At 36.0% G+C, this 27,491-nt stretch overlaps 5 protein-coding genes and 1 long non-coding RNA gene across 13 annotated transcripts; 2 read left to right on the top strand and 4 right to left on the bottom strand.

The window, feature by feature from the left end:
• Nucleotides 1-197: 197 nt before the first annotated feature.
• On the top strand, nucleotides 198-9,690 carry LOC112847854 (uncharacterized). The gene is made up of 2 exons (XR_003221681.1): nucleotides 198-675; nucleotides 9,456-9,690. It is a non-coding gene; the product is annotated as an uncharacterized LOC112847854 (long non-coding RNA).
• LOC109203180 (signal-regulatory protein beta-2-like) lies at nucleotides 707-2,661 on the bottom strand. Of its 3 annotated transcripts, XM_019362348.2 has the most exons (6): nucleotides 2,586-2,661; nucleotides 2,090-2,422; nucleotides 1,644-1,985; nucleotides 1,399-1,531; nucleotides 1,277-1,305; nucleotides 1,072-1,183 (listed from the first exon to the last, which is right to left on the bottom strand). In XM_019362348.2, exons 1-4 carry the CDS (start codon nucleotides 2,644-2,646, stop codon nucleotides 1,410-1,412), a joined length of 858 nt encoding a protein of 285 aa, XP_019217893.1. In that variant the 5' UTR covers nucleotides 2,647-2,661; the 3' UTR covers nucleotides 1,072-1,183; nucleotides 1,277-1,305; nucleotides 1,399-1,409. The 3 variants fall into 3 exon arrangements, with proteins under 3 accessions (XP_019217892.1, XP_019217898.1, XP_019217893.1); XM_019362347.2 differs by lacking the exon at nucleotides 1,399-1,531 and having other exon boundaries at nucleotides 707-1,183; XM_019362353.2 differs by lacking the exon at nucleotides 1,399-1,531 and having other exon boundaries at nucleotides 1,063-1,183; nucleotides 1,277-1,348.
• On the bottom strand, nucleotides 7,890-11,377 carry LOC109203179 (signal-regulatory protein beta-2-like). 3 transcript variants are annotated; one of them, XM_019362342.2, is made up of 6 exons: nucleotides 11,326-11,377; nucleotides 10,850-11,182; nucleotides 10,405-10,746; nucleotides 10,161-10,292; nucleotides 10,040-10,068; nucleotides 7,893-9,946 (listed from the first exon to the last, which is right to left on the bottom strand). In XM_019362342.2, the coding sequence occupies exons 1-6, from the start codon at nucleotides 11,366-11,368 to the stop codon at nucleotides 9,812-9,814; spliced, it is 1,014 nt and encodes a 337-aa protein (XP_019217887.1). In that variant the 5' UTR covers nucleotides 11,369-11,377; the 3' UTR covers nucleotides 7,893-9,811. The 3 variants fall into 3 exon arrangements, with proteins under 3 accessions (XP_025766165.1, XP_019217887.1, XP_025766163.1); XM_025910378.1 differs by having other exon boundaries at nucleotides 10,161-10,289; XM_025910380.1 differs by lacking the exon at nucleotides 10,161-10,292 and having other exon boundaries at nucleotides 7,890-9,946.
• Nucleotides 11,378-14,955: 3,578 nt separating this feature from the next.
• Nucleotides 14,956-16,962, bottom strand: LOC100700898 (signal-regulatory protein beta-2-like). Of its 3 annotated transcripts, none has more exons than XM_025910385.1 (6): nucleotides 16,911-16,962; nucleotides 16,411-16,743; nucleotides 15,965-16,306; nucleotides 15,730-15,861; nucleotides 15,576-15,616; nucleotides 14,956-15,410 (listed from the first exon to the last, which is right to left on the bottom strand). In XM_025910385.1, the coding sequence occupies exons 1-6, from the start codon at nucleotides 16,951-16,953 to the stop codon at nucleotides 15,324-15,326; spliced, it is 978 nt and encodes a 325-aa protein (XP_025766170.1). In that variant the 5' UTR covers nucleotides 16,954-16,962; the 3' UTR covers nucleotides 14,956-15,323. The 3 variants fall into 3 exon arrangements, with proteins under 3 accessions (XP_025766170.1, XP_013125777.2, XP_025766173.1); XM_013270323.3 differs by having other exon boundaries at nucleotides 15,730-15,858; XM_025910388.1 differs by lacking the exon at nucleotides 15,730-15,861.
• Nucleotides 16,963-19,503: 2,541 nt separating this feature from the next.
• Nucleotides 19,504-22,765, top strand: LOC100701177 (uncharacterized). 2 transcript variants are annotated; one of them, XM_019362082.2, is made up of 7 exons: nucleotides 19,504-19,755; nucleotides 20,113-20,235; nucleotides 20,412-20,756; nucleotides 20,854-21,198; nucleotides 21,388-21,519; nucleotides 22,259-22,323; nucleotides 22,624-22,765. In XM_019362082.2, exons 2-7 carry the CDS (start codon nucleotides 20,193-20,195, stop codon nucleotides 22,744-22,746), a joined length of 1,053 nt encoding a protein of 350 aa, XP_019217627.2. In that variant the 5' UTR covers nucleotides 19,504-19,755; nucleotides 20,113-20,192; the 3' UTR covers nucleotides 22,747-22,765. The 2 variants fall into 2 exon arrangements, with proteins under 2 accessions (XP_019217627.2, XP_025766152.1); XM_025910367.1 differs by having other exon boundaries at nucleotides 20,064-20,235.
• Nucleotides 22,766-23,847: 1,082 nt separating this feature from the next.
• LOC102078277 (immunoglobulin superfamily member 3-like) lies at nucleotides 23,848-26,254 on the bottom strand. Its single transcript, XM_013270322.3, has 7 exons — nucleotides 26,140-26,254; nucleotides 25,575-25,658; nucleotides 25,052-25,381; nucleotides 24,612-24,971; nucleotides 24,322-24,450; nucleotides 24,088-24,131; nucleotides 23,848-23,997 (listed from the first exon to the last, which is right to left on the bottom strand). The coding sequence occupies exons 2-7, from the start codon at nucleotides 25,615-25,617 to the stop codon at nucleotides 23,863-23,865; spliced, it is 1,041 nt and encodes a 346-aa protein (XP_013125776.1). The 5' UTR covers nucleotides 25,618-25,658; nucleotides 26,140-26,254; the 3' UTR covers nucleotides 23,848-23,862.
• Nucleotides 26,255-27,491: the final 1,237 nt, after the last annotated feature.

Below are 27,491 nucleotides of genomic sequence, written 5' to 3'. Positions count from 1 at the left end.
CTATTAAAATGTTTCCGGGTCCTGATATTACACATTGCCATTTGCTGTCATGTCACATCTGTAGTTTTTTTTTTGGTTTTTTTTTACAGTTATCATTTTAATTCATTTTAACTAAAACAACCATCAACAATATGGCACATGAAGTTAACTTTGTGTCAAAGTATATAATCTAGTGCGGCCTTACTGTGTTTCTTTGATGGTAGTAAATGTTTTGTTTTTTCCAGTACCATGTAAGTAAAATAATTTAATGGTAAAGTAAATGAACATTATTTTCTGTTAAGACAAATGGTTACATAACACCCAATGTTTCCTAAGCTTTAATATGAAGATGAAAACACTGTGTCTAAGCCTTCAAAAGCAATGCAGTTCTGTATAATGTGATGCAACATAAAAATGTCCACATGTCAATGAGTAGCCATTTTGAGTAGTCATATTTCACAACGATGTCAATTCTGTCTTCCGTAGTTGTGAGGAAGAAGTAAAAACCTAAATGTAGAGTCACATTGCAGAGTATTTAATAAAGAAATGAGAACTAATATGAATCTAAAGTTAAACAGAGTCCAAAGAGTGAGAGAAAAAAAAGACAAGGAACCAGGATAAATGGAGAACATGCAGAATAACTCAAAGCAGCACATGAGGAAAATGAACTGACACTTGCACAAAGAGGAACAGAGGGTTATATAATATGTACAAAGAGAGGACTGACTTTACTAACATAAGATAGCTTTTATTAGTCCCATAGTTGGGAAATTCACAGGGCACATAGGCAGGGAACACACGTGAAGTATATTTAACACTATTAATAATTTTGTTAGTAATTAACCCAAAAACAAACACACAAGAAAACAAATTTAAACAAAATAGCACACACAAAAACTGGACTTTTACAGAATACAAATGTGTGATATTAGAATTGAGGAATTGCAGAGTATTCAGTATGACAAAGAAATTCTTCAGAAGGGATATCAAGCCTCAATACTGTTAAGTCCTACAGTTTACCAGAACAACTATAGTACTGATGAGTAGACATTATTCAGTACATGAATAGTTAATTTCTCGCTAAAACACTGACATCACTGTAGACTGTTTCTCCCTCTGTTACTTTTCCATTCCTTCGCTCTACTTTGCCATTTTTCCGTCTGGTGAAAGTTGGTACAGTATAAACCATGAGGTCCTCTTCTGTCTGAAGAAATAGATGAAATTTACGATGAGATGGGAATGTTAATTACAAACACGTAGCTAAAACATTAAAACATATTAATTTTTTCAGCTTTACCTGCTGACCTTGCTGATCACCATCACTGCCTGTTTGGAAGACAGAGACATCTAAGATGAAAGATGCTGTAGGCTGATTAAAAAACAAACAAACAAATAAATAAATAAAAAAATGTCTATTACCGTTACAACAATCACAAGATTTTTTTCTTAATGGTATAGATGAGGAAACCTATAATCATCAGACTTGTAACCAAAGCAGCACATAACAAAAAGAGAGCTGTTTTTGCCTTCTGCAAATCCCACATGTCGGGTGCTGTAAAAAATATAATCACCCAATAATTGTGATTATTTTGGTAACATTATCAATTAAAACAATGATATTTTATTGATCACATGGGTATTTTGTACAAAAGTGTAACATTTACCTTTAATATCCAGTTTTGATTCATTTCCAAAGATGATCTGTCCACATATGGCCACAGCACAGTAGTAAAGCCCAGGATCAGAGGAGCTGACATTCCTTGAGAAGCTGTAGACACATTTACGTTGTGAGGGAGCTTCAGGACTCCTCTCACATTCATCACCACTGTTTCCATGAACATAAATGGAATGGGATTTGTCTGATCCAGCTCTGAACCAGTACACACTGGGATTTTCCAGACAAGTTTTCTTCTCATACTTAGAGAGGACTGAACACTGCAGAGTCTCTTGGTCTCCTGAATGAATACGATCAGAAGATCGCACTTGTATGACATCAGGTTCTGGACCTTTTGAAAAAGATTAACATAAATAAATAAATGAACTTTATTGAGCTGTCATTGAATTGAAAAATATTAAATTAGATGCATAAAACACATAGACTTTTTTTTACCTTTGATGGTCAGAAATGTTCCCTCCAAAAAGGTCATAGCAAGCTGTCTGACTTTTATGCAGTAGTATAAACCAGTATCACTTAGTTTAGTTTTACTGATTTGCATAATAAAGGTTCCAGGTTCTTGTTTTACTGTAATATGAGACGTATTGTTAACATCGTCATAATCAAAGGTGAATGTTCCTCCCAAGAATTCAAACTGGTTTCCAGAAACAAGTCTGATCCAAAATAATGTGTCCTGGTGCAAAAGTGTGTGCTGGCGAATACACGAAAGTGTCACATTTTGTCCAACATCAACAGTCTTTGTCACGAAATTGTGATCATTTGAGCAACCTGGGAAAACAAACAAAAAAATAAAGTTACGATACTTGTAAACAAATAATATTATAAACAAGAAAGATAAACTGTCGTCTGCCACATGCTAAATTACTGTAAGAACATGACAATATGCATGGTACTTTAAATATAACTGCAACACGTCTTTCTACATACTTACCCCCCATTCTGGCTGTCAGCAGTAAATAAAATAGGACCATCATTTTCTTATTAAAACACATTTACATTGGAGCATATCATGATATGACCAGCTTTAAAATAGACGTGTAATGTGGGAGGGAACAATTTTAGATCAGTCTGATTGGCCTTGCTTTGCTTTCTCATTCACTATATTACCACAGTGGAAATATCAACTATATTTCCTACATAAACACATGAAACAACACCAATGACTAGAACCAATCATGTTTAGTGTGAAGCATTTCTTTTGTGTTGTGTAATTCACACACATTAAACATAAAATCCTCCTTTCATTATATACATTTAGAAAGTTTTCAACTGAAACTAAATAAATGAACTAAAATAGGTCTAAACAAAGATAAGATAAGACAGTTTTCAGCTAAATGAAACAGGTTTGTCTGACAAGGCAAAGACAGACCTGCAGTAAAACACATAAAACATTCTTTTCATTATTTGTTTAGAAAGTCTGACGTTTTCAGCTGAAACTAAATAGGTCTGTCTAACTGGGGCAAATACAAATCTACAGTGATGTGAAAGAGAAAGTACACCCCCTTTGAATCGTAATGTGTTTCACTCACTATTCTGAAACATTATTTATCAATAGACCCTGAGATTAACAACTCATACACACAATTTCCTTATTTATGTACAAAAAAGCTGGGTTAAATTTAAGCAGAATAGGATTCAATAGCTGGACCTGAAAAATTTTAAAACCACCATTATGTCTCTGTGGAAGAATGTTGGCACACTTTTCTTTACAATACTGCTTCAGTCGTTCAGTTCCTTGAGGTTTGTACTCTTTGACAATGTAAACCTCTCATGATGTCTGAATTTTGATGAGCTATTGTAAGAAAGAAGTTGTCTTTGTAAGGTTTTTCATTTGCCTTTGAACAGTACACAGTACAGCAGCAGTCTGCATGGTATTTGACAAAGAATAGTATCAATTATAGAATCATTTATAGGAAACATGTTATCTACCCACCATGGTCACAGAACACAGTCAGAACATTCTATGTACAGGATAACTGGTACATACAAATATATCTTAAAACAGAGGATTATATAGACAAAACATTATAATAACCTAATACTACTACACAATACTAACCTTTCTGTTTAGCCATCAGAGAAGGTCAAGACTCTTCAGTCCATTTATAAGACTACTGTCATGAATGCCTAACAGCCCTGTTTTATAGTTTCTCTGACAATTGCACAGCCTGACCTTGGGGTGAATTTGCTAGGGTGTCCACTCATGGGAAAATTAGAAACTCTCTCAAATACTTGGCAATTCACCCAAATGTGTTCAACCTTTGAAAGAATTTTCTTTTTCACTAAAGAATGATGGACTCCTTTTTTTTAGGGGGAGGCTTCCCCAAGACTGATGGGCAGCAACAACTGCTTCACTACGATGATTGCTGATTATCCATTAATTACAGGTGACCAATTTGTTAACTTTTCTCAGGGTAAATATGAGTTGGGGTTCTTTGGGATGTTTTTGTTTGTTTGTTTGTTTTTGTTTTTTTGTTTTGTGTGCAAATGTTATAAACAGCAGGAGAAGAGAAGTTGTCATCATCTCCTGAGCAACCTCTAAACCACATTATTAATTGCTCAGAATTAAAAGGTATCACAATGTTGTGATGTAGAAATAGGTAGTGGCTGTACAGGTTTTATTGCTTATTGTTTAATTGTTTTTTACTCATGGAAACAAAAGGATTGGTTGGGCTTTCAAACAAGGGTATAAATACAAAGGGGATTCTCTTTTCTCTCTTTAACATCAGATAGCTGTTATCACTGTTTTATCTATTTTAAAAAAGCAACTAAGCAATTAGCATTAGCATTATTTTTATGATTATCTGAGCAGTTAAATGCTATAAAAGGATTTGACCCCATGCCTTATTTAGATTTCATATGAATTGCTTTCTTTATTCAGGGACTTTTCATCAGGCAGAAAACAACTGACTGGCTTTTTATTATTTGAGCCTACCTTTCTGCATCCTTAGGATTTAGTTTGTCTCACCTATACACACTCCATTATGACCATTTTGGATTCAGGAGACAGACATTCTCTCTAAATCTAAGATTAGGCTTAAAATTTTACCCAAAATGTTTATACAATTCAGATTGGATAACGGCTTCAACCTGAGATTGGTTCTGACAGAGGTCCCTTCCTGTTAAGAGAGAATTTGTCATTCCCACTGTCGCCTGCTGCTTGCTCTTAGGGCATTGATTTTTGGGATTTTCTTTTAATGTAGTGGAGCCTTTAACTTACAGTGTAAAACACCTTGAATTAAACTGAATTAAAGACCATGTTTAAACTCTCCCCTTTACAGTTTCAGAACTGTGACTCTCGGCCTCATATCAACACCTACCAATGTCTCAAACCACCTCTGTGGTTGGTCATGCCACAATAGGTGTGTCCAGGAGTGCATTTCTCCATCACACATAAAGACTCATGCCACACAGTGTCACACATACTGATGCTTTGTCCTTGTCACACTGTTTGAAATCACCATCTATCCCCTTTGTGTAATTTTCTGCTGTCATGTGTACAACCCTTTCATAAATTAACTGCAAATTAGTAGGCAAAGTTCTCATGTCTGCAACAGGAATCTTTTTGCGCAGTGGCTACTATTAGCCTTGCCTACTCCAACACTGGATGATATATTACAAAGTGGATTAAAGTGATAGACAGAGCAATATTCAAAAATACTAGTCTCTCAAATAGTGTGGCAAAATCCCTTTCATTTCACTTATAAGCCACTTCTATATAGCATATTTGTTATTCATCCAAGTGTATCATTTTCCCAACAAACCTTGATGGATATGATAAATTTAATTATTCGGAAGTTAATTTTGATCATAGTTCAACTGTTTTTGTAACAGACTATTTAGCTTTGTAGGGTTAAAGTAAGTCATAACCTAGTATTGCTATTTCAGCATCTCAAAGTAATGTATTGTTTTTGCTGTAAGCAAACATTAAAAATCTGCAGTTAGCCTAAACATGATAGAAACAAAATAAAAACAATACAATCGAAGAAATATGGACTGGTTCTTAAATGGAGTGCTTCTTCTACTGCGCTTTTCTACTTCACCTGAGCACTCGGAGTGCTTAAAGAATGTTGCATGTAAAACTGAAATAAGAAGGCCTTGTTTTTTATCTGAAAGCAAATCTGATGGATATGATACATATAATTATTCGGAAGTTAATTTTGATCATAGTTTAACTGTTTTTGTAACAGACTATTTAGCTTTGCAGGGTTAAGTCACAATCTAGTGTTGCTATTTAAACCTCTGTGGTCCAGGGTATAATTGGCCGTTTTTGACTACTTTTGATTTTACCTCTATATTTCACCTTTACAAACAGTTCATCTTGCCTTGTTTGGTATCATTATTTTCAGCACAACCTAAAATATCTGATATTGGAGTTATTTTTTCATTTTGACATACTATATTAGCACAATTGATCTAAATTCAGACAAAAAATTTAAAATCCGAGTAGAAAAATGTTATATTTTTCATTGTAAAAACCACAAACATGTTTAACGAATCATTTTCATAACTTGAAATGCAAATAGAAATTGTAAATTTCTAAAAATTATGCACAAGTTTTGCAAACAACAAAGTTATATGGTACTATTTACCTAAAAATGTAGCTGAGGCCACAAGCATTTTTTATATAACCATTTAAAACTATTTACAGAACAATCAGGTGTTCAAATAAGAAGGCACACAAATTATTTGTGCCACTCCAAAAAAATAGTTTGTGTCTACTATAAGACAGAGGAGCACACCACAGGCCTAAACCCTGCAGGTTTGACAACAGGAGGTGTATCAGTCCAGTTTCCCATGTGGAGACAGCGTTTACACTGGAATCTGCCTTTGGTGGCTTTTTTTGGAGCAAATGTGACATTCATTAGTTTAACTGACACACAAAACAAAACAATGACTACACTACACACTAACTATAACCTCCAAACACACGAAACGTCACTAATGTCTCACATGTGAAAACTTTCTTTCCCTTGCTGGCATCACTCCTAAAACTTCCCCCTCTTCAAAACAACCAAATGCCACATGTTGCCATATCATTTTTTGATTGGTTGACATGGCACAATTTAACACCAATGGGGAAGGGGTGTTTTTTCTTTTTCTTTTTTCACTCGCAAGCGGAGTGTTTGCTAGCGCTATCCGTAGAAAACGCAGTTTTTACCGTTCTTCCCGCTGTAAACACCACTGTTTTGTTCAGAAAAAAACGTCGCGTGTATTTTTTATCATAACTCTGATTTTACGTGGCCTATCGAGATAATTTAAAAACTGGTATATAGTTTGAAGTATATACAGTATATGATGAAGTTTGAAGAATATAATCCAGAACAAGAAATGACAGATGAGGAGGAATTCAGTAATGAAGAGGAAGGCTATGATGAGGCCATCACATTTAAGTCAATAAATGGAAACATATCAACACCTGAGAATTAAATTAGGCCTTCAGTTGAAAAGGTCATCTGGATGACCGCAGGACCTAAAAATATGCCATATCCTGGATTGGTGATGTCAAATTCTGCTTTGAACAGTTCCTAACTGAGTCCATCAAAACCATAGTGGTACACATGACCAACTTTAGTTTCAGTTTTATTTGTCATATGCAAGTTAGCACAGGGTCAACATTGCAATGAGATGTATTTGACGAGCAGCAGACAGTAACTCAGCAGCACAGTAAGTGAAAAAAATTGTAAGAGCAAAATGTTTATAAAATATAGTAAAATGAAAAAAGTTACAGGATATATATATATATATATGGGCAAAAGGGATATTGCACATGAGATACAGCACGTGAATTAAATCAGCTATAAAATACACTAAAAACAATAAGTTATCATACAATTTGTTTCTCATCTCTTGGTTACCTTGTTAGGCTTTCTTATCCATGAAAATGTTGGTTTTAATACTTTTGGTGTGGGCCTCTGGGTCTTTTTTTGTCACTATACCCCTCGATTTCAATTTAAAAAATTGTAAAATTAACCTCAAGACAATCATATTAATAAATTAATTAATTAATAAATAAAAGCTTTTTGTGTTACCTGACTATTACTGAGGGGTATAGGACACATCTCTTAAATAAATCTGTTTTAGTGATTTTTTCATTTTAATATTAATAACTAAAATGACATCTATGGTGTTACGGGTCAATTTCGACCCATAGATATTTACATCAAGAAAAGACAAAAACATTTTTTTTTCAGCAGTAGACCTTTAATATAAACTGAAAAAAAGGAAAAAGTCCACTTCTCCTTTGTTTTGGTTATAGTCTTGGGTAATTGTGGGCTTTTTATCACTTCCCAGTGATACAGCTACACCTCTGTGAAGTTTCCTTTGTGAAGTTCTTGTCCGTGGTCATATCTGGTAAAAAAAAAAAAATAAAATAAAATATCACAGCTGATATTGTGACCCTGCAGTCCAGTGGTCATATCGAGGACCACACATTTTCACTGGTTCTTCTCAGGGATGCCACTCACAGCTTTGACTGTGAAAATCTGTACATTCCAGGCATAGTTGGTTTTTGCATCACAGGCTTCCCAGATTTTTCTGCCGTATTTCCCTGGCTTACTGGGTATGTATTGCTGGAAGGCGCATTTGCCTCGAAAAGTGGACAAGACGTTCATCCACTGTCACCTCTGGCCCTGGGATGAACATCAGTGGAAGAAGCTGCACCCATCTCTCCCAGACATTCCTGATGGGAGCAAGCTTGTCAGACCTTGGTCTGGTCTCTCTGTTGTCAAATCTGAGGACTCTTGAAGCAAAATGATATCAAATGTGTGAAGTGACATTGTTGCCCAGAAAATATTTCTACCTGTCCATGTGTCCCATAGACTATCAGTGGCCTCATTGCAGCATCTGTACACTCCAGCAAGAAGAAGAACACCAATGAAAGCATCCAGGTATTCCTCATCAATATCTTTCCACATGTTGCCATGGACTTTTTTTCCTTCAAGGTTCATCATAGTAATGATGATTCTTTTTAGTGACAATGGCATAAATAGCTCAAAACATCTCTTGATGTCACTGACTTTGGTCAGAGCAAACCTTGTGATTCCAGGGGTCATTTTGATGACATTTGCAGCAGCTGCCCTGTCATGTACATCATGAGGTACTGAGCTCCAAAAGATATTACCATTTTTGGACTTGAATCTTTCAGCAGGAGTAGCTTCAGCACCAGTGACCTCCACCTCTGATCAGATGTGTCTTTGTCTTCTGCATGATAGTCCACATTGTCTTCCTCCTTAGAAACCTGCCCATCTGAATCGCTGTGCTGCTCTGTGTCCTCTCCTTCATTTTCACCAAAAATATGATCCAGAACTCACTGTGAATCTTCTTCTCATTTTTGTATGCTGCAAATTGTAAATGTGCACTCTGGAAGTCAAATGGCCACTCAAATGAGTGAATTCACCTCACATGTCTTGACATGTCCCGTCTTTATTTTGTTTTGTTTTTGTGCAGGTATACTGCAAAAAACACGCAAAATAAGAATCCCCTAAAGCTCATATGATTAGGAGAGGAGCTTGCTGTCAGTGTTTTAGCTGACAGTGCACTTATGATTTCAGTTTTGGCTTTAATTATTGCTTTATACTCATATTATACCTGGGTCGAAACCGACCCTAGCAACACAAAGGTCATAATTTCAACTAGGGCATTTTATAATTTAGTGAAAATATTTTTTTTTGTTTTATTTTGTAGAAATAGAGGTTCCTGACAAAGTCAAAAAGCCTTGATACAATAAACAAATGTATGTGATTTTTTTATGCATTTGAAATTTAAAATGGGTCGGTGCCGACCCTAACATGAGAGGAAGGTTATATAATATGTACAAACAGAGGGCTGACTTTACTAATATAAGATAGCTTTTGTCAGTCCCATAGTTGGGAAATTCACAGGGCACATAGGCAGGGAACACACATGAAGTAATATTTAACACTATTAATAATTGTGTTAGTAATTAACCCAAAAAAACAAACAAACAAGAAAACAAATTTAAACAAAATAGCACACACAAAAACTGGACTTTTACAGAATACAAATGTGTGATATTAGAATTGAGGAATTGCAGAGTATTCAGTATGACACAGAAATTCTTCAGAAGGGATATCAAGCCTCAATACTGTTAAGTCCTACAGATTCCAGTTTACCAGAACAGCTATAATACTAAAGTTAATTTTTCGCTAAAACACTGACATCACTGTAGACTGTTTCTCCCTCTGTTACTTTTCCATTCCTTCTCTCTACTTTGCCATTTTTCCTTCTGGTGAAAGTTGGTACAGTATAAACCATGAGGTCCTCTTCTGTCTGAAGAAATAGATGAAGTTTATGATGAGATGGGAATGTTAATTACAAACACGTAGCTAAAACATTAAAACATTTTAATTTTTTCAGCTTTACCTGCTGACCTTGCTGATCACCATCACTGCCTGTTTAGAAGACAGAGACATCTAAGATGAAAGATGCTGTAGGCTGATTAAAAAACAAACAAACAAATAAATAAATAAAAAACGTCTATTACCGTTACAACAATCACAAGTTTTTTTCTTAATGGTATAGATGAGGAAACCTATAACCATCAGACTTGTAACCAAAGCAGCACATAACATAAAGAGAGCAGTGTTGGCTGTCTGCAAATCCCACATGTTGGCTGCTGTAAAAATATAATCACAATAATTGTGATTATTTTGGTAACATTATCAATTAAAACAATTATATTTTACTGATATTAACATATGTATGCTATAGAAAAGTTTAACGTTTACCTTTAATATCCAGTTTTGATTCATTTCCAAAAATGATCTGTCCACATATGGCCACAGCACAGTAGTAAAGCCCAGGATCAGAGGAGCTGACATTCCTTGAGAAGCTGTAGACACATTTACGTTGTGAGGGAGCTTCAGGACTCCTCTCACATTCATCACCACTGTTTCCATGAACATGAATGGAATGGGATTTGTCTGATCCAGCTCTGAACCAGTACACACTGGGATTTTCTAGACAAGTTTTCTTCTCATACTTAGAGAGGACTGAACACTGCAGAGTCTCTTGGTCTCCTGAATGAATACGATCAGAAGATCGCACTTGTATGACATCAGGTTCTGGACCTTTTGAAAAAGATTAACATAAATAAATAAATGAACTTTATTGAGCTGTCATTGAATTGAAAAATTTAAATTAGATGCATAAAACACATAAACTTTTTTTTACCTTTGATGGTCAGAAATGTTCCCTCCAAAAAGGTCACAGCAAGATCTCTGAGTTTTATGCAGTAGTATAAACCAGTATCACTTAGTTTAGTTTTACTGATTTGCATAATAAAGGTTCCAGGTTCTTGTTTTACTGTAATATGAGACGTATTGTTAACACCGTAATAATCAAAGCTGTATGTTCCTCCCAAGAATTCGAGCTGGTTTCCAGAAACAAGTCTGATCCAAAATAATGTTCCTTGGTGCACAGGTGCTGACTGGCGAATACAGGAAAGTGTCACATTTTGTCCAACATCAACAGTCTTTGTCACAAAATTGTGATCATTTGAGCAACCTGGGAAAACAAAGAAAATAAGAAAGTTATGATATTATAAACAAGAGAGATAAACTGTCATCCGCCACGTGCTAAATTACTGTAAGAACATGACAATATGGGGCTTTAAATATAACTGCAACATGTCTTTTATACATACTTACCCCCCATTCTGGCTGTCAGCAGTAAATAAAATATAACCATCATTTTCTTATGAATCCACATTTACATTGGAGCATATGATGATATGACCAGCTTTAAAATAGACGTGTAATGTGGGAGGGAACAATTTTAGATCAGTCTGATTGGCCTTGCTTTTCTTTCTCATTCAATATATTACCACAGTGGAAATATCAACTACATAAACACATGAAACAACACCAATGACTACCACCAGTCATGTTTAGTGTGAAGTATTTCTCTTGTGTTGTGTAATTCACACACATTAAATATGAAACATTCTTTTCATTATATTTTTAGAAAGTCTGAAGTTTTCAGCTGAAACTAAATAGGTCTGTCTGACTGGGGCAAAAACAAATCTACCTCTTTTAACTGTAATGTGTTTCACTCACTTTTTTTTTTTTACATTATTTATGAAATGGAGGATGAGATTAACAACTCATACACACAATTTTATTATTGGATTTGAAAGCTTTTAAAACCACCATTATGTCTCTGTGGAAGAATGTTGGCCCCCTGTTCTTTACAATACTGCTTCAGTCGTTCAGTTCCTTGAGGTTTGTACTCTTTTGACTATGAATAGCTCTTGATGTCTGAATTTTGATGAGTTATCGTAAGATCTTGACTCTTTTCTTTGTCAACCATTCTGTGATAGATCTGCTGTTGCGGGATCTTTTTGTTGTTACATGATTCAACTTTGGTCAAACAGTTAGCTGTTTGAGAGATGGTCAGATACATCTGACTCTAGATTATTTTGATATAAAGTGGTGTGCTGGCTGCAAAATAATCCCAATTTATCACCCCTCCACCACTATGTTTGACAGCTGGTATGAGGTGTTCATGCTCATATGTTCTGTTCTTTTTTCACCAAACTCATGGCACTGTGTCTTTTGGCTAAAAATCTCCAGTTTGAGCTTCTCTGAGCAAAGAACATTGTTCTAGAAGTCTTGTGGTTGTTGAGATTTGCAATGGAAATCTGAAATAAATTAATCTATATAAATAAGTTGTCTTTGTAAGGTTTTTCATTTGCCTTTGAACAGTACACAGTACAGCAGCAGTCTGCATGGTATTTGACAAAGAATAGTATCAATTATAGAATCATTTATAGGAATCATGTTATCTACCCACCATGGTCACAGAACACAATCAGAACATTCTATGCAAAGCATAACTGGTACATACAAATATATATAAAACACAGGATAACATTATACTATGGAACCTTTCTGCTTGGCTATCAGAGAAGGTCAAGACTCTTCAGTCCATTTATAAGACTACTGTCATGAATGCCTAACAGCCCTGTTTTACAGTTTCTCTGACCATTGCACAGGTGAATTTGCCAGGGTGTCCACTCATGGGTAAATTCACTCTCTCGAATATTTGGCAATTCATCCAAATGTGTTCAAGTTTTGAAAGACCTTTGTCTTTCACTAGAGAATGATGGACTCCCCCTTTTTTGAGGGGGGGGGGCTTCCCCAAGACTGATGGGCAGCAACAACTGCTTCACTACGATGATTGCTGATTATCCATTAATTACAGGTGACCAATATGAGTTGGGGTTCTTTGGGTTGTTTTTGTTTGTTTGTTTGTTTTTGTTTTTTTCTTGTCTTGTTGTTCATGTCATAAACAGCAGGAGAAGAGAACAGGAAGCATTCGTGTTCAATATAACCAAAACTCTAAATACAAACTAAGTAAGATATCATGTCAAAGTCATGCAATATGGTATCCACAGCAGTATACAATGCAAATAAAGTTAGGAGTTGTCATCATCTCCTGAGCAACCTCTAAACCACATTATGCTTGCTCAGAATTAAAAGGTATCACAATGTTGTGATGTAGAAATAGGTAGTGGCTGTACAGGTTTTATTGCTTATTGTTTAATTGTTTTTTACTCATGGAAACAAAAGGATTGGTTGGGCTTTCAAACAAGGGTATAAATACAAAGGGGATTCTCTTTTCTCTCTTTAACATCAGATAGCTGTTATCACTGTTTTATCTATTTTAAAAAGCAACTAAGCAATTATCATTAGCATTATTTTTATGATTATCTGAGCAGTTAAATGCTATAAAAGGATTTAACCCCATGCCTTATTTAGATTTCATATGAATTGCTTTCTTTATTCAGGGTTTTTTCATCAGGCAGAAAACAACTGACTGGCTTTTTATTATTTGAGCCTACCTTTCTGCATCCTTAGGATTTAGTTTGTCTCACCTATACACACTCCATTATGACCATTTTGGATTCAGGAGACAGACATTCTCTCTAAATCTAAGATTAGGCTTAAAATTTTACCCAAAACGTTTATACAGGTCAGATTGGATAACGGCTTCGACCTGAGATTGGTTCTGACAGAGGTCCCTTCCTGTTACATGGAAATTTGTCATTTCCACGTCGCCTGCCGCTTGCTCTTAGGGCATTGATTGTTGGGATTTTGTTTTAATGTAGTGGAGCCTTTAACTTACAATGTAAAGCACCTTGAATTACACTGAATAAAAGACCATGTTTAAACTCACCCCTTTACAGTTTCAGAACTGTGTCTCTCGGCCTCATATCAACACCTACCAATGTCTCAAACCACCTCTGTGGTTGGTCATGCCACAACAGGTGTGTCCAGGAGTGCATTTCTCCATCACACATAAAGACTCATGCCACACAGTGTCACACATACTGATGCTTTGTCCTTGTCACACTGTTTGAAATCACCATCTATCCCCTTTGTGTAATTTTCTGCTGTCATGTGTACAGCTCCCAAATGCTATTTTCAAAGATAATGAAGTGTAAGAACTAAGAAAAGTCTGCCTAATCAGGTAAGTGATCTCACGGTTTTCACCTGGGAGACAGATATTTTCTGACTTTTGTTTCTGACTCTGTCACTGTTTAAACTTTGGAAAAGTTGTTAGTATAATTTTATGTAAATAAACCCTTTCATAAATTAACCGCAAATTCGAAGGCAAAGTTCTCATGTCTGCAACAGGAATCTTTTTGCACAGTGGCTACTATTAGCCCTGCCTACTCCAACACTGGATGATATATTACAAAGTGGATTAAAGTGATAGACAGAGCAATATTCAAAAATACTAGTCTCTCAAATAGTGTTGCAAAAATCCCTTTCATTTCACTTATAACCCACTTCTATATAGTATATTTGTTATTCACCCAAGTGTATCATTTTCCCAACAAACCTTGATGGATATGATACATTTAATTATTTGTAAATTAATTTTGGTCATAGTTCAACTGTTTTTGTAACAGACTATTTAGCTTTGTAGGGTTAAAGTAAGTCATAACCTAGTATTGCTATTTAAGCATCTCAAAGTAATGTATTGTTTTTGCTGTAAGCAAACATAAAAAATCTGCAGTTAGCCTAAACATGATAGAAACAAAATAAAAACAATACAATCGAAGAAATATGGACTGGTTCTTAAATGGAGTGCTTCTTCTACTGTGCTTTTCTACTTCACCTGAGCACTCGGAGTGCTTAAATAATGTTGCATGTAAAAATGAAATAAGAAGAACTTGTTTTTTATCTGAAAGCAAATCTGTAATATAGTTAACATTATTAGATCATTATTTTTGTGATATATTTTAATTTTAAGGAAAGAAGACACCAATGTGGATCGCTATCATTTAGTGAAAATGTTTTACACTGAAGATCAATACTGTTAAACATACATATCAGACAAAGGTAAATAAAGCTTAAACATACATACTCTTTCAAAAGCTCCTCAAAACAGAAAGAAGGAACTTCAAAACCAATGCAAGAATGAATTACCCCATAAAATTAAAATAGCACACAGACTATGGCATGATTTTAAAATATTACATAGTATCTAATATACAATATTACACTACCAATTTCAGAAGTAAAATAGAAGCAGAGGTGACAGCTAAATGCTAGCTTTCCCACAATTTATCAGAAAATTAAAGTTCTAGTTGGTAAATATACAATGTGTGAAATATCTGGCCAAGCACTGACATGAGTCAGTCTGCTGCCTTTCTGTCATGCCTTTGCTCAGCTTTCCACATGGTGAAGACTGCCACAGAATAAGTCACCGAGTCCTCAGCTCTCTGTGGAAAAATATGAGACACATATATATATATATATATATATATATATATATATATAGAGAGAGAGAGAGAGAGAGAGAGAGAAAATCTTAGATTTTAGATGTTAATTACAAATGCCACGAGAAAAAGTATGAAACCTTTTCAAGTCTTAGATATACACTTTACCTGCCAACTTCTCTGTTGACCACTACTGGATCTTCCAGCTTCTGTTAGTCAAACAAAGAGAGATAATGATATGATAGGCTAATTTAGATTATAATGTAAACCTGTGAAAGTAAAACAATAATGATCGACTGATGTAAGGAAAAACATCTGTTACCATTCCAACAATCACAAGTTTTCTCCTTGATAGTATAAATGAGGGATCCTATAACTATCAGACTTGTAACCAAAGCAGCACATAACATAAAGAGAGCTGTGTTGGCCGTCTGCAAGTCCCACATGTTGGCTGCTGTAAAATTAAAACAACCATTATTTTGGCAACATTATCAATTAAATCAATTATATTTTACTGATATTAACTTATGTATTTTATACAAAAGTGTAACGTTTACCTTTAATGTCCAGTTTTGATTCATTTCCAAAAATGATCTGTCCACATATGGCCACAGCACAGTAGTAAAGCCCAGGATCAGAGGAGCTGACATTCCTTGAGAAGCTGTAGACACATTTACGTTGTGAGGGAGCTTCAGGACTCCTCTCACATTCATCACCACTGTTTCCATGAACATAAATGGAATGGGATTTGTCTGATCCAGCTCTGAACCAGTACACACTGGGATTTTCCAGACAAGTTTTCTTCTCATACTTAGAGAGGACTGAACACTGCAGAGTCTCTTGGTCTCCTGAATGAATACGATCAGAAGATCGCACTTGTATGACATCAGGTTCTGGACCTTTTGAAAAAGATTAACATAAATAAATAAATGAACTTTATTGAGCTGTCATTGAATTGAAAAATATTAAATTAGATGCATAAAACACATAGACTTTTTTTTACCTTTGATGGTCAGAAATGTTCCCTCCAAAAAGGTCATAGCAAGCTGTCTGACTTTTATGCAGTAGTATAAACCAGTATCACTTAGTTTAGTTTTACTGATTTGCATAATAAAGGTTCCAGGTTCTTGTTTTACTGTAATATGAGACGTATTGTTAACATCGTCATAATCAAAGGTGAATGTTCCTCCCAAGAATTCAAACTGGTTTCCAGAAACAAGTCTGATCCAAAATAATGTTTCCCGGTGCAAAAGTGTGCGCTGGCGAATACACGAAAGTGTCACATTTTGTCCAACATCAACAGTCTTTGTCACAAAATTGTGATCATTTGAGCAACCTGGGAAAAAAAAAAATAAATAAATAAAGTTACGATACTTGTAAACAAATAATATTATAAACAAGAAAGATAAACTGCCGTCTGCCACGTGCTAAATTACTGTAAGAACATGATAATATGCATGGTACTTTAAATATAACTGCAACACGTCTTTTCTACACACTTACCCCCCATTCTGGCTGTCAGCAGTAAATAAAATAGGACCATCATTTTCTTATTAAAACACATTCACATTGGAGCATATCATGATATGACCAGCTTTAAAATAGACGTGTAATGTGGGAGGGAACAATTTTAGATCAGTCTGATTGGCCTTCCTTTGCTTTCTTGTTCAATATATTACCACAGTGGAAATATCAACTATATTTCCTACATAAACACATGAAACAACACCAATGACTACCACCAGTCATGTTTACTGTTTAGTATTTCTTTTGTGTTGTTTAATTCACACACATTAAACATAAAAAGCTCGATAAGATAAGACAGTTTTCAGTTAAATGAAAGATGTTTGTCTGACAAGGCAAAGACAAACCTGCAGTAATGTGAAATCTCTTTCAGTTCTAAGCTTTTTGTATATCATGAGATAATAAATACTCTGTTGTTACCATTTTCTAAAATGTATTAAATACAGTCTCAGATGAACAACAACTCATGGTATATTACACAATTTCATGATTTATGTATCAAAAATTGAACGAAAATGCACAGGTTAACCTCACCTCATTCTAATATATTTTGTTTGTTATTCATCAAATGTGACATTGTGCATTATGATGATACATCTGTACTTTTGTTTCATTTATCCACACGACATTGTGAATAATCTTTTTCATTATAGAATGATGGGATTGTCTGGGAATGGCCTTTTTCCTTGGCATTGTGTTCACACACTAAAAATACCTCCAAACTTTTAAAACTTTTGTTTTTGCAGAGATGGCTTATGATCAACTAAGTGTATTTGATTAGCATTACCCGGCTGCTACTTGCTCTTTAATCCCCGTGGAAGCAGTAAGGGTGTGCCTCTGTTAAATAAATAATGGCACAGTGTTTCATGCCTTGTCCCAGGGATTTATATACATATTAGAGTATTCAGGATTTTAACTAACTGACGCCTCTTGTTGCCTCTTTAAAAAACATGTACTCGTTGGTTCTTCAAAAGTTAAACACTGTCTATATACAACTTTAGCATTTTTTCCATTCAGTTTTGTTTTTAGTTCAGTATTTATGATGGTGTTAGCCTTGTTTTCAGAAAAAAAACCCAAGACATCATTTGACTACAATAGGGGAGATCGGGGATAGTTGTAACATTTTTGACATTTCTGTCTGTAAATTGGAGCTGTTTTAAGGTAGTGGATTGAAAATTTAATGCAAAGTATTTACATGTCTCTGCTATTAAATAGTGCAGCTATTTTCTCTGCAGCACAATTACCCATTGCATGGTATGGTCTCAAACACAAAGAGTGAAATGTTACAATTAACCCCATAGTCTGGGTTAGTTGTAACATATCCTGGGGTGAAATGTAACACAATGAAATAAGGGTACTGACAAAACATTAACATGTAATCTTTTTTATTCAACACATGAATGCACTTAGAGCCATTTATGTAGCACTAAAGACCTACACAGAATATATCCCCATAGACATACAAATAACATAATTTAAGTTTGATGAGTTTAACTGCAAAGCAGATAATGCTATTAGAAATTGAAATAAATTAGAAAAACTTACTTTTTGGCATACAAATTACTTTTTTTCGTGTTAAATTGTCTGTGTTTGACAAAATGTGCTGATTTTTCACATGTGATAGCAGAACTGAATTGGGCATGCACCGGACGAATCACATTATTTGAAACTTAGCCCTGATTGGAGAAATTGGAAGTGTTACAACTGACCCACGTTACAACTATCCCCGGTCTCCCCTATTACATAAGCAAGCAAGCTAAGTGCGATACATGTTTTTATTAAACATATGAACATAATACCACACAAACTCTTGTAGAGGATATAAAGTCAGAGAGATAAATGTTTTAAAACGACAAGGAGCAGGCGCATCTAGTTCAGGTAGAGCGGCTGCAAAAAAATGACATACAAGCAAAGCTCAGCAGGCAGCACAACGAATTTTGGATCCTTCGCTCTTAGTTAGCAGTGAGCGTAGGGCATGCCATGTGTGATGTGAAAGGGCCTTTATGCTGTGCAGTGTGACTCACAGCAATGGTCCCAGGTCTGCCCTGACTTTGTGTTAAAGTAATACTAAATTAATAATGGTATTTCTGACCATTTGTATAGCACAACTTTATCCTTTCCAAGCTTACTCATATCATATCTCATATAGAGATCCTCCAACTTCAAATCGTATTACCCTACCAGGACCTGAAGCTCAGTAAAGCACCCCACCGACAGCCAAACCCACCTGTTGTCTGATTGGATTGTTAAATTTGTGATTGACATGACATTGACCAATCAGCTGAAAGGAAGAAAAATCGGGTCAAAATTCATACTTGCAAGCTGAACTCACACATAAGCAGGGAATTTGAGTCCAGAGTTTTATAGGTAGTTTTTTGCTTTGTATCTGTAAGCAGATCTTAACAAAAACAATTTGTAACTTGTGTAAATATGTTTTACAAACACAAATCTTTTTTTACACACACACTAATTCTCATCTACAGATACACAAACAGATCATTTTCAGATATTTTGGTTTGCAAGGTTACAAAACTCAGTTCACAACTACACATTTGATTTACAAGTACAAAATATTTATGACCACAATTTGAGCCCATAGAGTCACACATATAAACTTCACACAGAGACAGGGCTGAACTCAGACTTACAGACTTACAAACTTACATATGTGGCCTATACACCTTTTGAAAGTGTGAGGTGAGAATGTGTGGTTTTGGATACATTTCCTCTTATTGTCCCCTGAAGCTTCGACACTTTTCTTCAACCTCACAAGTGAACAAATGCAAAGTAGCTCACAGTGCTCGAGAAATCCTCTTTTTTTCCTGTAAGTATTAAATGAGATATCTAATTTGAAATCATCTTTAATCTTTGAAATAAAGGGAAAAAGTTCTCATGCAGTAATTCTTTCTAAACTCATGGTTTTAGAATTTGGCACATGGACTGTATAATGTCTGTGTGTGAAAAGTAAATGCAGAAGTACCAAAAATCTGCATTCTTCTAAATGACAAGGAGGGGTGAAACGCTTAGTGGGGCAAACTGTTACAAAAACACTAACTCTGCCATTCTTTAAGTAGTCAGAATAAAGGCAGTGATAACTTCTAACACACACCTATGTGTATTTTTACTAAATAGGCAAAAGGCAATTTCTGACATTTCCGCCAATGACCTGTTTCTACTTTAGAAACACTCCTCACCGTGTGACTAAATGTTCCATTTGGGCAAGAAGAGAACATTAGCACGAGGCAAGAGTGCTGTGGTACAATGAGCTTAAAACTGACTGTTTTCATTCTGTTTTTTACACCAGGTAAGTGCAGTTCTTTTTCAGTGTGAAAGACATGATGCAAATCTTCTGTTTGTAATGTGCTGTGTCTGAAACTCAAATATATCTTAGCCATAGTTGTGTACTAATGTTTCTAAGAGTAATTACATTGATATTGTCCAGTAGTGTTGAAACTATTCTCATTTTCCTTTGTTTCACAGCCCTGATTCTGACTGCTGACCTTCTTCCACCGATTTCTTTGACTGCTGTTGAACCTGGTGACAATGTTACTTTAGTGTGTAATGTCTCTGAGATGGGAATTAAAAATTTCTACTGGCATAAACAGCCTCTTGGACATTTGGTCCAAACTGTTGCCAAAGTCATCCGTGGCCAAAGCACTATTTCTGAGGAATTCAAAGATTCACGTTTCACAGTTATAAAAAAGGCATCTCAGTATTTTCTAACTATCAGAAATGTCAGTAAAGAGGATGAAGCAGCGTATTTCTGTCAGACTGGAACAGATTACTCTCCTATGTTCAGTGGAGGAACATTCTTGTTTGTGAATGGTAAAATATTTTTTTTTTAATCTGTCAGTCTCACTGATCACTTTCAATTTTTAATTAACTAAAAATAGTTCATGTTATGAATTTGTCTGATTCACAGATCACAGTGACCAGAAATGTGTCTATGTGAAACAAAGTCCACAGAGGGCATCAGTTCTTCTGGGACACTCAGTGACACTAAATTGTTCACTTCTCTCGGAGAACAAAGAAACTGCTGTCCAGTGTCCAGATGAACACACAGTGTATTGGTTGAGAGCTGGACCAGAAGGATTTGATTTAAACATCATTAACACTCACAGGAACAGCAGAATTGAAGATGTGAAGAGAAGTTGTGTCTACAAGCTGTCCAAAACTATACAGAACTCCTCTGATGCTGGGACTTACTATTGTGCTGTGTTCACATGTGGAAAGATTCTGTTTGGTAAAGGAACTCAAGTGGAGACACGTATGTAGTGAACATTTGTATTTAAATCAGAAACTAGCTTGCTTTTTTTTTTTTTTTAGAAAATTGTTTTACTTATTTAATCAGTAAATCAATATTTGTACCAATATGTTATAGACTGATTTCGAATAAACGAGCATAACTCCCAATAGTCTGTATAAAAAAAATATGATCAATTTCCATAAAAATCAGCCCACAAACCAGGACCTGAATTAGAACCTGTTGTCCTTGTTCTTGGAGTACTGCTGGCCTGCTGTGTTTCTGTGATTGCCATTCTTATTTTCTACATAAAACAAAGGAGCACAACAAAGGAGCGCTGCAGAGGTAGGTTAACACACACACACACACACACACACACACACACACACACACACACACCCATATATGTATATACATATATATATATATATATATATGGGCTGCTCCACCTTCCCAACAGTTATAGAAAAGATCCTTAGCAAGTTACCTTGCCAACTTGGGTCAGCAAATTTCTCCTAACCCTAAGTAAGGAATCCACAAAGGCCTTACACTCCAGGTATCCTGGCCATTTCACGTTCTGTTTCATTACATGCTGAATACATCATTCCAGTTAAGCCAAAAGAACTTTATTGCCTTCTAAAAGCCTGTCAGTAAAATGTCACAAACAGGACAGGAGACAGGGTGCAACCCTAATCCCCTGATAGCCTCATGTGTGTATTTAAGTCCTCCGTCTTCCTGTGTTCAGGGTTGCGTCGTCTGTGTTACCTGTTGTCACAGTCACAGTCGTCACAGTCATAGTCATTGTTGTTTATAGTTGAGTTTAGCCACTGTCCTTGCTGTTTTGTCCCGCCACCTTGTATCAGCCATAATAAAGGCTCGCCTTTTGTTTAAAGTTCACTTCTGTCTCCTTGCCTGTGTCTGCTCCTGGATTCACCTCACTCACTCCACATCCAGGTCCCAACCACTAGATGCATTCTGTCTGTTTATAAGTGGCCCTTAATAAAACAGTGTAATGACAGCTGTAACCATATTCCTCATATGTAAACTCAAAAATTCAAAACTCCTTTACCTTTTCTCTTTAAAGGGGAAATGCATGCCTCCAGTCATTTTGGACATGATGTGTCAAATGTGGATCAAGCAAAGATTTTGGTAAATATACCTTTGGACATGCTGCAGTATGTCTTGTGGACAGGGCATGCATAATATCATACTCACAGCATATAAGTTATATATTATAATCTAGCCATTTTGTTAAACTTGTTCCAATATCACTATATAATAAACTGGAATAAAGTTACAAGATAAACAGCACCACTGACTATGAAATATTGCAAAGTCTTAAATTAAATATAATAATATAATAACTTATTAATAATTATAATCTCAATAATTTCATTTAAATTGATCCTGATTCTCCACCCATGAAATCTGAAATATGTGTCATTTCAGCCTATGACCTATTCATCTGTGGATTTCTCTGCAACAAGTGTAAAAAGAGGGAAGAAGAGGAGAGAGTCACTGCAAGACTATGTGTACACTGCTGTTAAAGACCACCAGCAACACTCTGTATAAGCCAAGGGCAGAAAGCTTCCATTAACAGATGCTCTGACCTTTTTAACTTTTGCTAACAAAAAGACAGTTTAATATTTGGAGACCATTCCCCAGTGCAAATACTTTTTATTTTCTAAAAACTCAGATCAGCTCATGTGGGAGAGAACTTCTTCTTAAGTTCCATGTTTCTATCCATATGCTTATGCTTATGCTTAGGGTCACATGGGGGATGGAGCTTATTTCAGCTGTCATAGGGTGAGAGGAAGAGTACATCTTGGACAGGTCACCAATCAGTCATAGCGCTACACGTCCACATTCACACCTATAGGCAATTTAGAATTACCAACTGAATTACAGGATGTCTTTTGCCTTTGACTTTAAAAAGGTGCAAAACAACAGACATTTGTTTTGGACAACAGTTTGGCAAATGTTTTCTTTATTTACATAATTGGAGACATTTTTACAATATGAATAAATTCTGTATGATAAAGACTGGTCCAAATTTGTACAATAAATCATACAATAAGCTCACTGCTGCAGTTTTTTGTCTTGATACAGATTATAATGTAAGGTTCTTAAAACCACTGATCGTTTTTAATGTTGAAATCTGTAAACGTCTCTGATACACGGTTACTCTGGATAAAGTGCCTTTACATGTAGAAAAAATGCAGGTGGGATATAAAGTTGCATTTCCTCAGTATAATAACCATGACCACAAAAATAAAATAGAAATATTCATTTATTTTATTTAAATCAAATAAAATTTGTAACTTTGTTGTAATAAAAATAAAGAAATGTGGGAAACGGGAGCACGGGAAAGTATGTATATTATGTATATTATGCAGCTGCACATCTCATCACATGTATTGTTTTAATTAGTTTTTTGAAGTATTTGGAGGATTTTTTTCTTTACAGCAGGCTGAAAGGAGATGGCATGAGATGAGAGATCATCACTACCACTCATGGCCAGATTAGACAAGAATGTTGTAATTTCTGGCTGATCCTGTGTGAACATTGAAAGAATAAGATTCATTCAGTATGGATACAATACTGAGCACTGCAGCTTATAGGCATTAAGGATAAGCCAACATCAGCTAGGTGATCACATACCAAGTGATGCTAAACAGGTTAGCTAATTCAGTGATCCAGCCCTAAAGTCTTGCAAGTCATGTTGATCTTCTGCATCTTCACTGCTTTTGCACCTTTTAATGCACCTCTGTTAGCTTTCATCATGGTAAAGACAGCAGCAGAAAACAACCACGTGTCCTTATTCTGGGAAAAAGATAAATAAAAATATTAGCAATATTGAATGCTAAACACCAATAAATTTTGATTATTTTATAGAGATAATCCAAGCTTTACCTGTTGATTTTTCTGAGCGCTGAATCTTTTCTGTGGAACAGCACCTTGTTTATGGAATATATAGATAAATATTAATAGAAATGCAAAACTTTAGCTAAAAATAATTAAAGCACAAAAACACTGTGGTAAACTTTAATTGCCTGAGAAATGATCACTAATGTTTTTCTTGATGAGGACAGCTATAACTTTTTATTTAAATTTGTTGATGGGATAGCTATGATTAACTTATATTACCTTCACAATTGTCCCTGCTGTTTTTCTTTGACATGCAAATTAGGACAGCTATAACAATCAGACATATAGTCAAGACAGCACACAGCAGAAGAATAACTGTTCTGGCACCCTGTGACCACGTACAGTCTCCTGGAACAATAACAAAAGAAAAGAAATACAGTAACAGATGAGTAAAAGTCAACCTACTGATTAGATTCCTATAAATGTGAAATTTTACACCCAAATACTAATTATGGTCTATACACTTACATTTTTAAATATTCGAATGAACAGATCAATGGTACACGTACCGTGAATATCCAGTTTAGTTCCATTTCCAAATAATATCTCCCCACATGTGTCCACAGCACAGTAGTAAGTCCCAGCATCAGAGGAGCTGATGTTCTTAGAGAAGCGATAAACACATCTCTTCTGAGTCTCAGATCGTTTCTCACATTCATCATGTGTATTTCCATCAGTATAGATGACGTTTGGATGAGATTTATTTGATCCGGCTCTGAACCAAAAGACACTAAGATCTTCTGGACATGTTGCCTTGCCAAAGACAGAGATGATTGAACATTGTAGAGTCAATGATTCTCCTGGTTGGAGTGGGTCTAATACTGTAGGCCACTGAACAACAGTATAGTTTGATCTCATCTGAGTATTTCCTGTGTATTACAAAAGATACAAAGATGCCTTAAAGCTTATAGTAGAAACTTTAAAGTTTGTAAAAATAGCTCAGTCTTACCTTTTACTGACAAATACGTCTCACTCCACTGAATGGGATACAACCACTCAGCTATTCCACAGTGATAGATTCCCTCATCCTCTTGGACTGTCTTCAGAATGGTCAGATTGCAAACATTATTAGCATTTTCCACATTAAATCTCTTTCTAGAAAATTCAGGACTATATTCAGGTGGTGCTGATTTTGACAATGTCACAATTAATTTAAGACCATCTCCAGGACTCTGCTTGTACCAGTGGACTGTTGTACTGCCGAATTCTTTAATGGGTAAAGCACATGTTAATGTTGCTGCTTCACCAAGCTGAACGGTTTTTACTGGGACCAGAGAATCTGAAGAAAAAGAAAAAGAAATAGAAAAAGTGTTACAATAACAAAAAGAAAAATCTAAATGATAATTGTATTAATTCTAATTTTAGTATGTAGAGTTTCAACTAAGAAAATTATTAGTGAAAATAAAAAAAGCGCTTACTTCCTCTATAAAAGTTAAGAAAATTATTATAGAGAATAATGAAAAACCACTTACACCCTCGATGAAGAAAACTCAGTGTAATCCATACCATGATCATCTTGGCAATGTCTTTTGCTAGAGGCGTTCTTCATATTTCAGCTAGAAAAGGAGGTGGGATTGTTTTAGCTTAACCTGTAAAATGCTGCTGATTGGTTATCAAAAAGGTCATTTCAGAAGTCATCTTCCTGTCACAGTAGTCTGATCCGATTTTGTAAAACATCACTTGTCTTTTAGCTTTCATCACAGTTATCCAAGTTGTTTACTTTTTTCATTTGATGGTTGTTTTGAATGTTTTTGTGTAGAAGTTGCGTTCCAACTGTTCCAACTTTTTTTGAACAATTGTAGCTTTCTTTTGTCATATGTACTTCATTCTGCTTATATCGTGCCTCAAGGCACTTCATGCTGTAGGTTACAGACCCTACAGTATTTGGAGGAAAATCTCAACAAATGACCCCCCTAATAAATAACTTGAAATGGTTTCTCAGCGGCTCCTTCTCTGACTCCACCTTAGGGCAGAGCTGCTCTTCCAAGCTTATTCTCTCCCACACCTGCAAGCTATTATCCATGTTGAGACTGCTACCTTAAGGACCAGCTGTGGCAGTGAATCTCTGCCAGATCATTCTGTCCATTTTGGTAATTATTGGATCTGCACCCCACTCGCTCGTCAGAAGCTCGTCAGCTGTGTGGACCTTCACTGGTGGCTTTGCACCCTGTTCTGTCCTCCATCTCTGTCACAAGGGCCTAAAGGCCAGTACGTAGACGTCGACCCAAGAACAGATTCTAAACACTGGAAACAGCAATATGGGTTTTCAGACGCTTAATTGCTAAACACAGGACTAAACAGTGACACGAGGGAGAGAAGCTTGGCGGAGAGTCAGAAACTGTAAACAAAGGGAGAGATTGGTTAGAGAAGAGGCAAGGGGAGCTGAGACTGGTGAAGGGAGGAAGACTGGATTTGAGTCTTACTTGGCAGGTGGAGCATGTAAGGCTCTGGGGGGGAGGTGACTGGCCTCCCCCTGAGTGAGAAGGTTCCAACCTTGCTTTTCCTAAGATCCAAGGGAGACAGGCAGGTGGAAGCGGTGGAGGAATTGATCCAGAGTGGGGGAGTGCACAGCTAAAAACAATGAGTCTTGCTGTGGAGACTAGTGTCCTAAGAATTTGAGCTGCAGGTGAGTTGAGTGATGGCTTGACAAGGTTACTAGGGGACAACAAAAATAAGGTAAGTACCAGACTTTAAGAAGCAGTTTGGAGCATGGTTAAAATTTGCAGTTAGCAAATGGTTACACCTGTGTAAAAGCGTTGCTTCATCTCATGGTTCTGATGGGTTATTCTAGCCCAAGAGTTCAATAAATCCCTGGGGGATATTTCCCAGGCCTCTAAAGTAATACCACCACACCTGGGGCCATAAACAGGTGGTACTGCCCAGGAACACTTCAAGTAAGTCAACTCGTGTAAAAGCTGGGAGGATCCGGAGAACGAGGTGGCAGAGATGAGAGAAGCACCAACGCAAATGCAGCACTATGTTATGAGGATCACTGGGACAGTGTGAACAATGGCAGGAGTACCTGAAGTCATTGACTGGTGGACTGGTTTTGATTAAGGAGCGAGGAGGTGGAAGAAACCCTGGACAGGTGGAGGTGTATTCTGGAGAAAGACTAATTAAGGTTAGTAGAAGGAAGACAGAATATGTGTGTAAATGAGAGGGAAACAGATGTAACAGTGAAGTTGTGAGGAGCAGAGGGACTGAGGGTGGGTGAGTTTAAATATCTGGGGTCCAGTATCAAAAACGACAGACTGTATTACAAAAGTGAAAAAGCGTGATTGTGGTCACGTCCTCTAAAGTGAGCCTTATTTTAGAGTGTTTTTGTGACACTATCACGATGTCATACACATCCAACACAGTCAACTTAAAATCATGAGAAGTGTTTAAAA

The sequence above is a fragment of the Oreochromis niloticus genome, linkage group LG2 (assembly GCF_001858045.2).
Source record: "Oreochromis niloticus isolate F11D_XX linkage group LG2, O_niloticus_UMD_NMBU, whole genome shotgun sequence".
In the NCBI taxonomy this organism is placed as follows: Eukaryota; Metazoa; Chordata; class Actinopteri; order Cichliformes; family Cichlidae; genus Oreochromis; species Oreochromis niloticus.
Note: the sequence above shows the minus strand (reverse complement) of the source record. Positions and strands in the feature narration are given on the sequence as shown.

What these genes read in the sequence shown, in the direction of transcription:
- LOC102078277 (XM_013270322.3), bottom strand. Translation starts at nt 25,617, where the DNA reads ATGATCATGGTATGGATTACACTGAGTTTTCTTCATCGAGGGT. An exon ending in GAGTTTTCTTCATCGAGGGT is followed by an intron (nt 25,382 to 25,574) that starts GTAAGTGGTTTT and finishes CTTTTTCTTCAG; the next exon opens with ATTCTCTGGTCCCAGTAAAA. An exon ending in GACGTATTTGTCAGTAAAAG is followed by an intron (nt 24,972 to 25,051) that starts GTAAGACTGAGC and finishes TGTAATACACAG; the next exon opens with GAAATACTCAGATGAGATCA.
- LOC100700898 (XM_025910385.1), bottom strand. Translation starts at nt 16,953, where the DNA reads ATGATGGTCCTATTTTATTTACTGCTGACAGCCAGAATGGGGG. An exon ending in ATCAAAACTGGACATTAAAG is followed by an intron (nt 15,862 to 15,964) that starts GTAAACGTTACA and finishes TTAATTTTACAG; the next exon opens with CAGCCAACATGTGGGACTTG. An exon ending in GTCAACAGAGAAGTTGGCAG is followed by an intron (nt 15,411 to 15,575) that starts GTAAAGTGTATA and finishes ATTTTTCCACAG; the next exon opens with AGAGCTGAGGACTCGGTGAC.
- LOC109203180 (XM_019362347.2), bottom strand. Translation starts at nt 2,646, where the DNA reads ATGTGTTTTAATAAGAAAATGATGGTCCTATTTTATTTACTGCTGACA. An exon ending in GCTGACAGCCAGAATGGGGG is followed by an intron (nt 2,423 to 2,585) that starts GTAAGTATGTAG and finishes TTGTTTTCCCAG; the next exon opens with GTTGCTCAAATGATCACAAT. An exon ending in AACATTTCTGACCATCAAAG is followed by an intron (nt 1,986 to 2,089) that starts GTAAAAAAAAGT and finishes CTTTTTCAAAAG; the next exon opens with GTCCAGAACCTGATGTCATA.
- LOC109203179 (XM_019362342.2), bottom strand. Translation starts at nt 11,368, where the DNA reads ATGATGGTTATATTTTATTTACTGCTGACAGCCAGAATGGGGG. An exon ending in ATCAAAACTGGATATTAAAG is followed by an intron (nt 10,293 to 10,404) that starts GTAAACGTTAAA and finishes ATATTTTTACAG; the next exon opens with CAGCCAACATGTGGGATTTG. An exon ending in GTGATCAGCAAGGTCAGCAG is followed by an intron (nt 9,947 to 10,039) that starts GTAAAGCTGAAA and finishes CTATTTCTTCAG; the next exon opens with ACAGAAGAGGACCTCATGGT.
- LOC100701177 (XM_019362082.2), top strand. Translation starts at nt 20,193, where the DNA reads ATGAGCTTAAAACTGACTGTTTTCATTCTGTTTTTTACACCAG. An exon ending in AGGAACTCAAGTGGAGACAC is followed by an intron (nt 21,199 to 21,387) that starts GTATGTAGTGAA and finishes CATAAAAATCAG; the next exon opens with CCCACAAACCAGGACCTGAA. An exon ending in AACAAAGGAGCGCTGCAGAG is followed by an intron (nt 21,520 to 22,258) that starts GTAGGTTAACAC and finishes TTCTCTTTAAAG; the next exon opens with GGGAAATGCATGCCTCCAGT.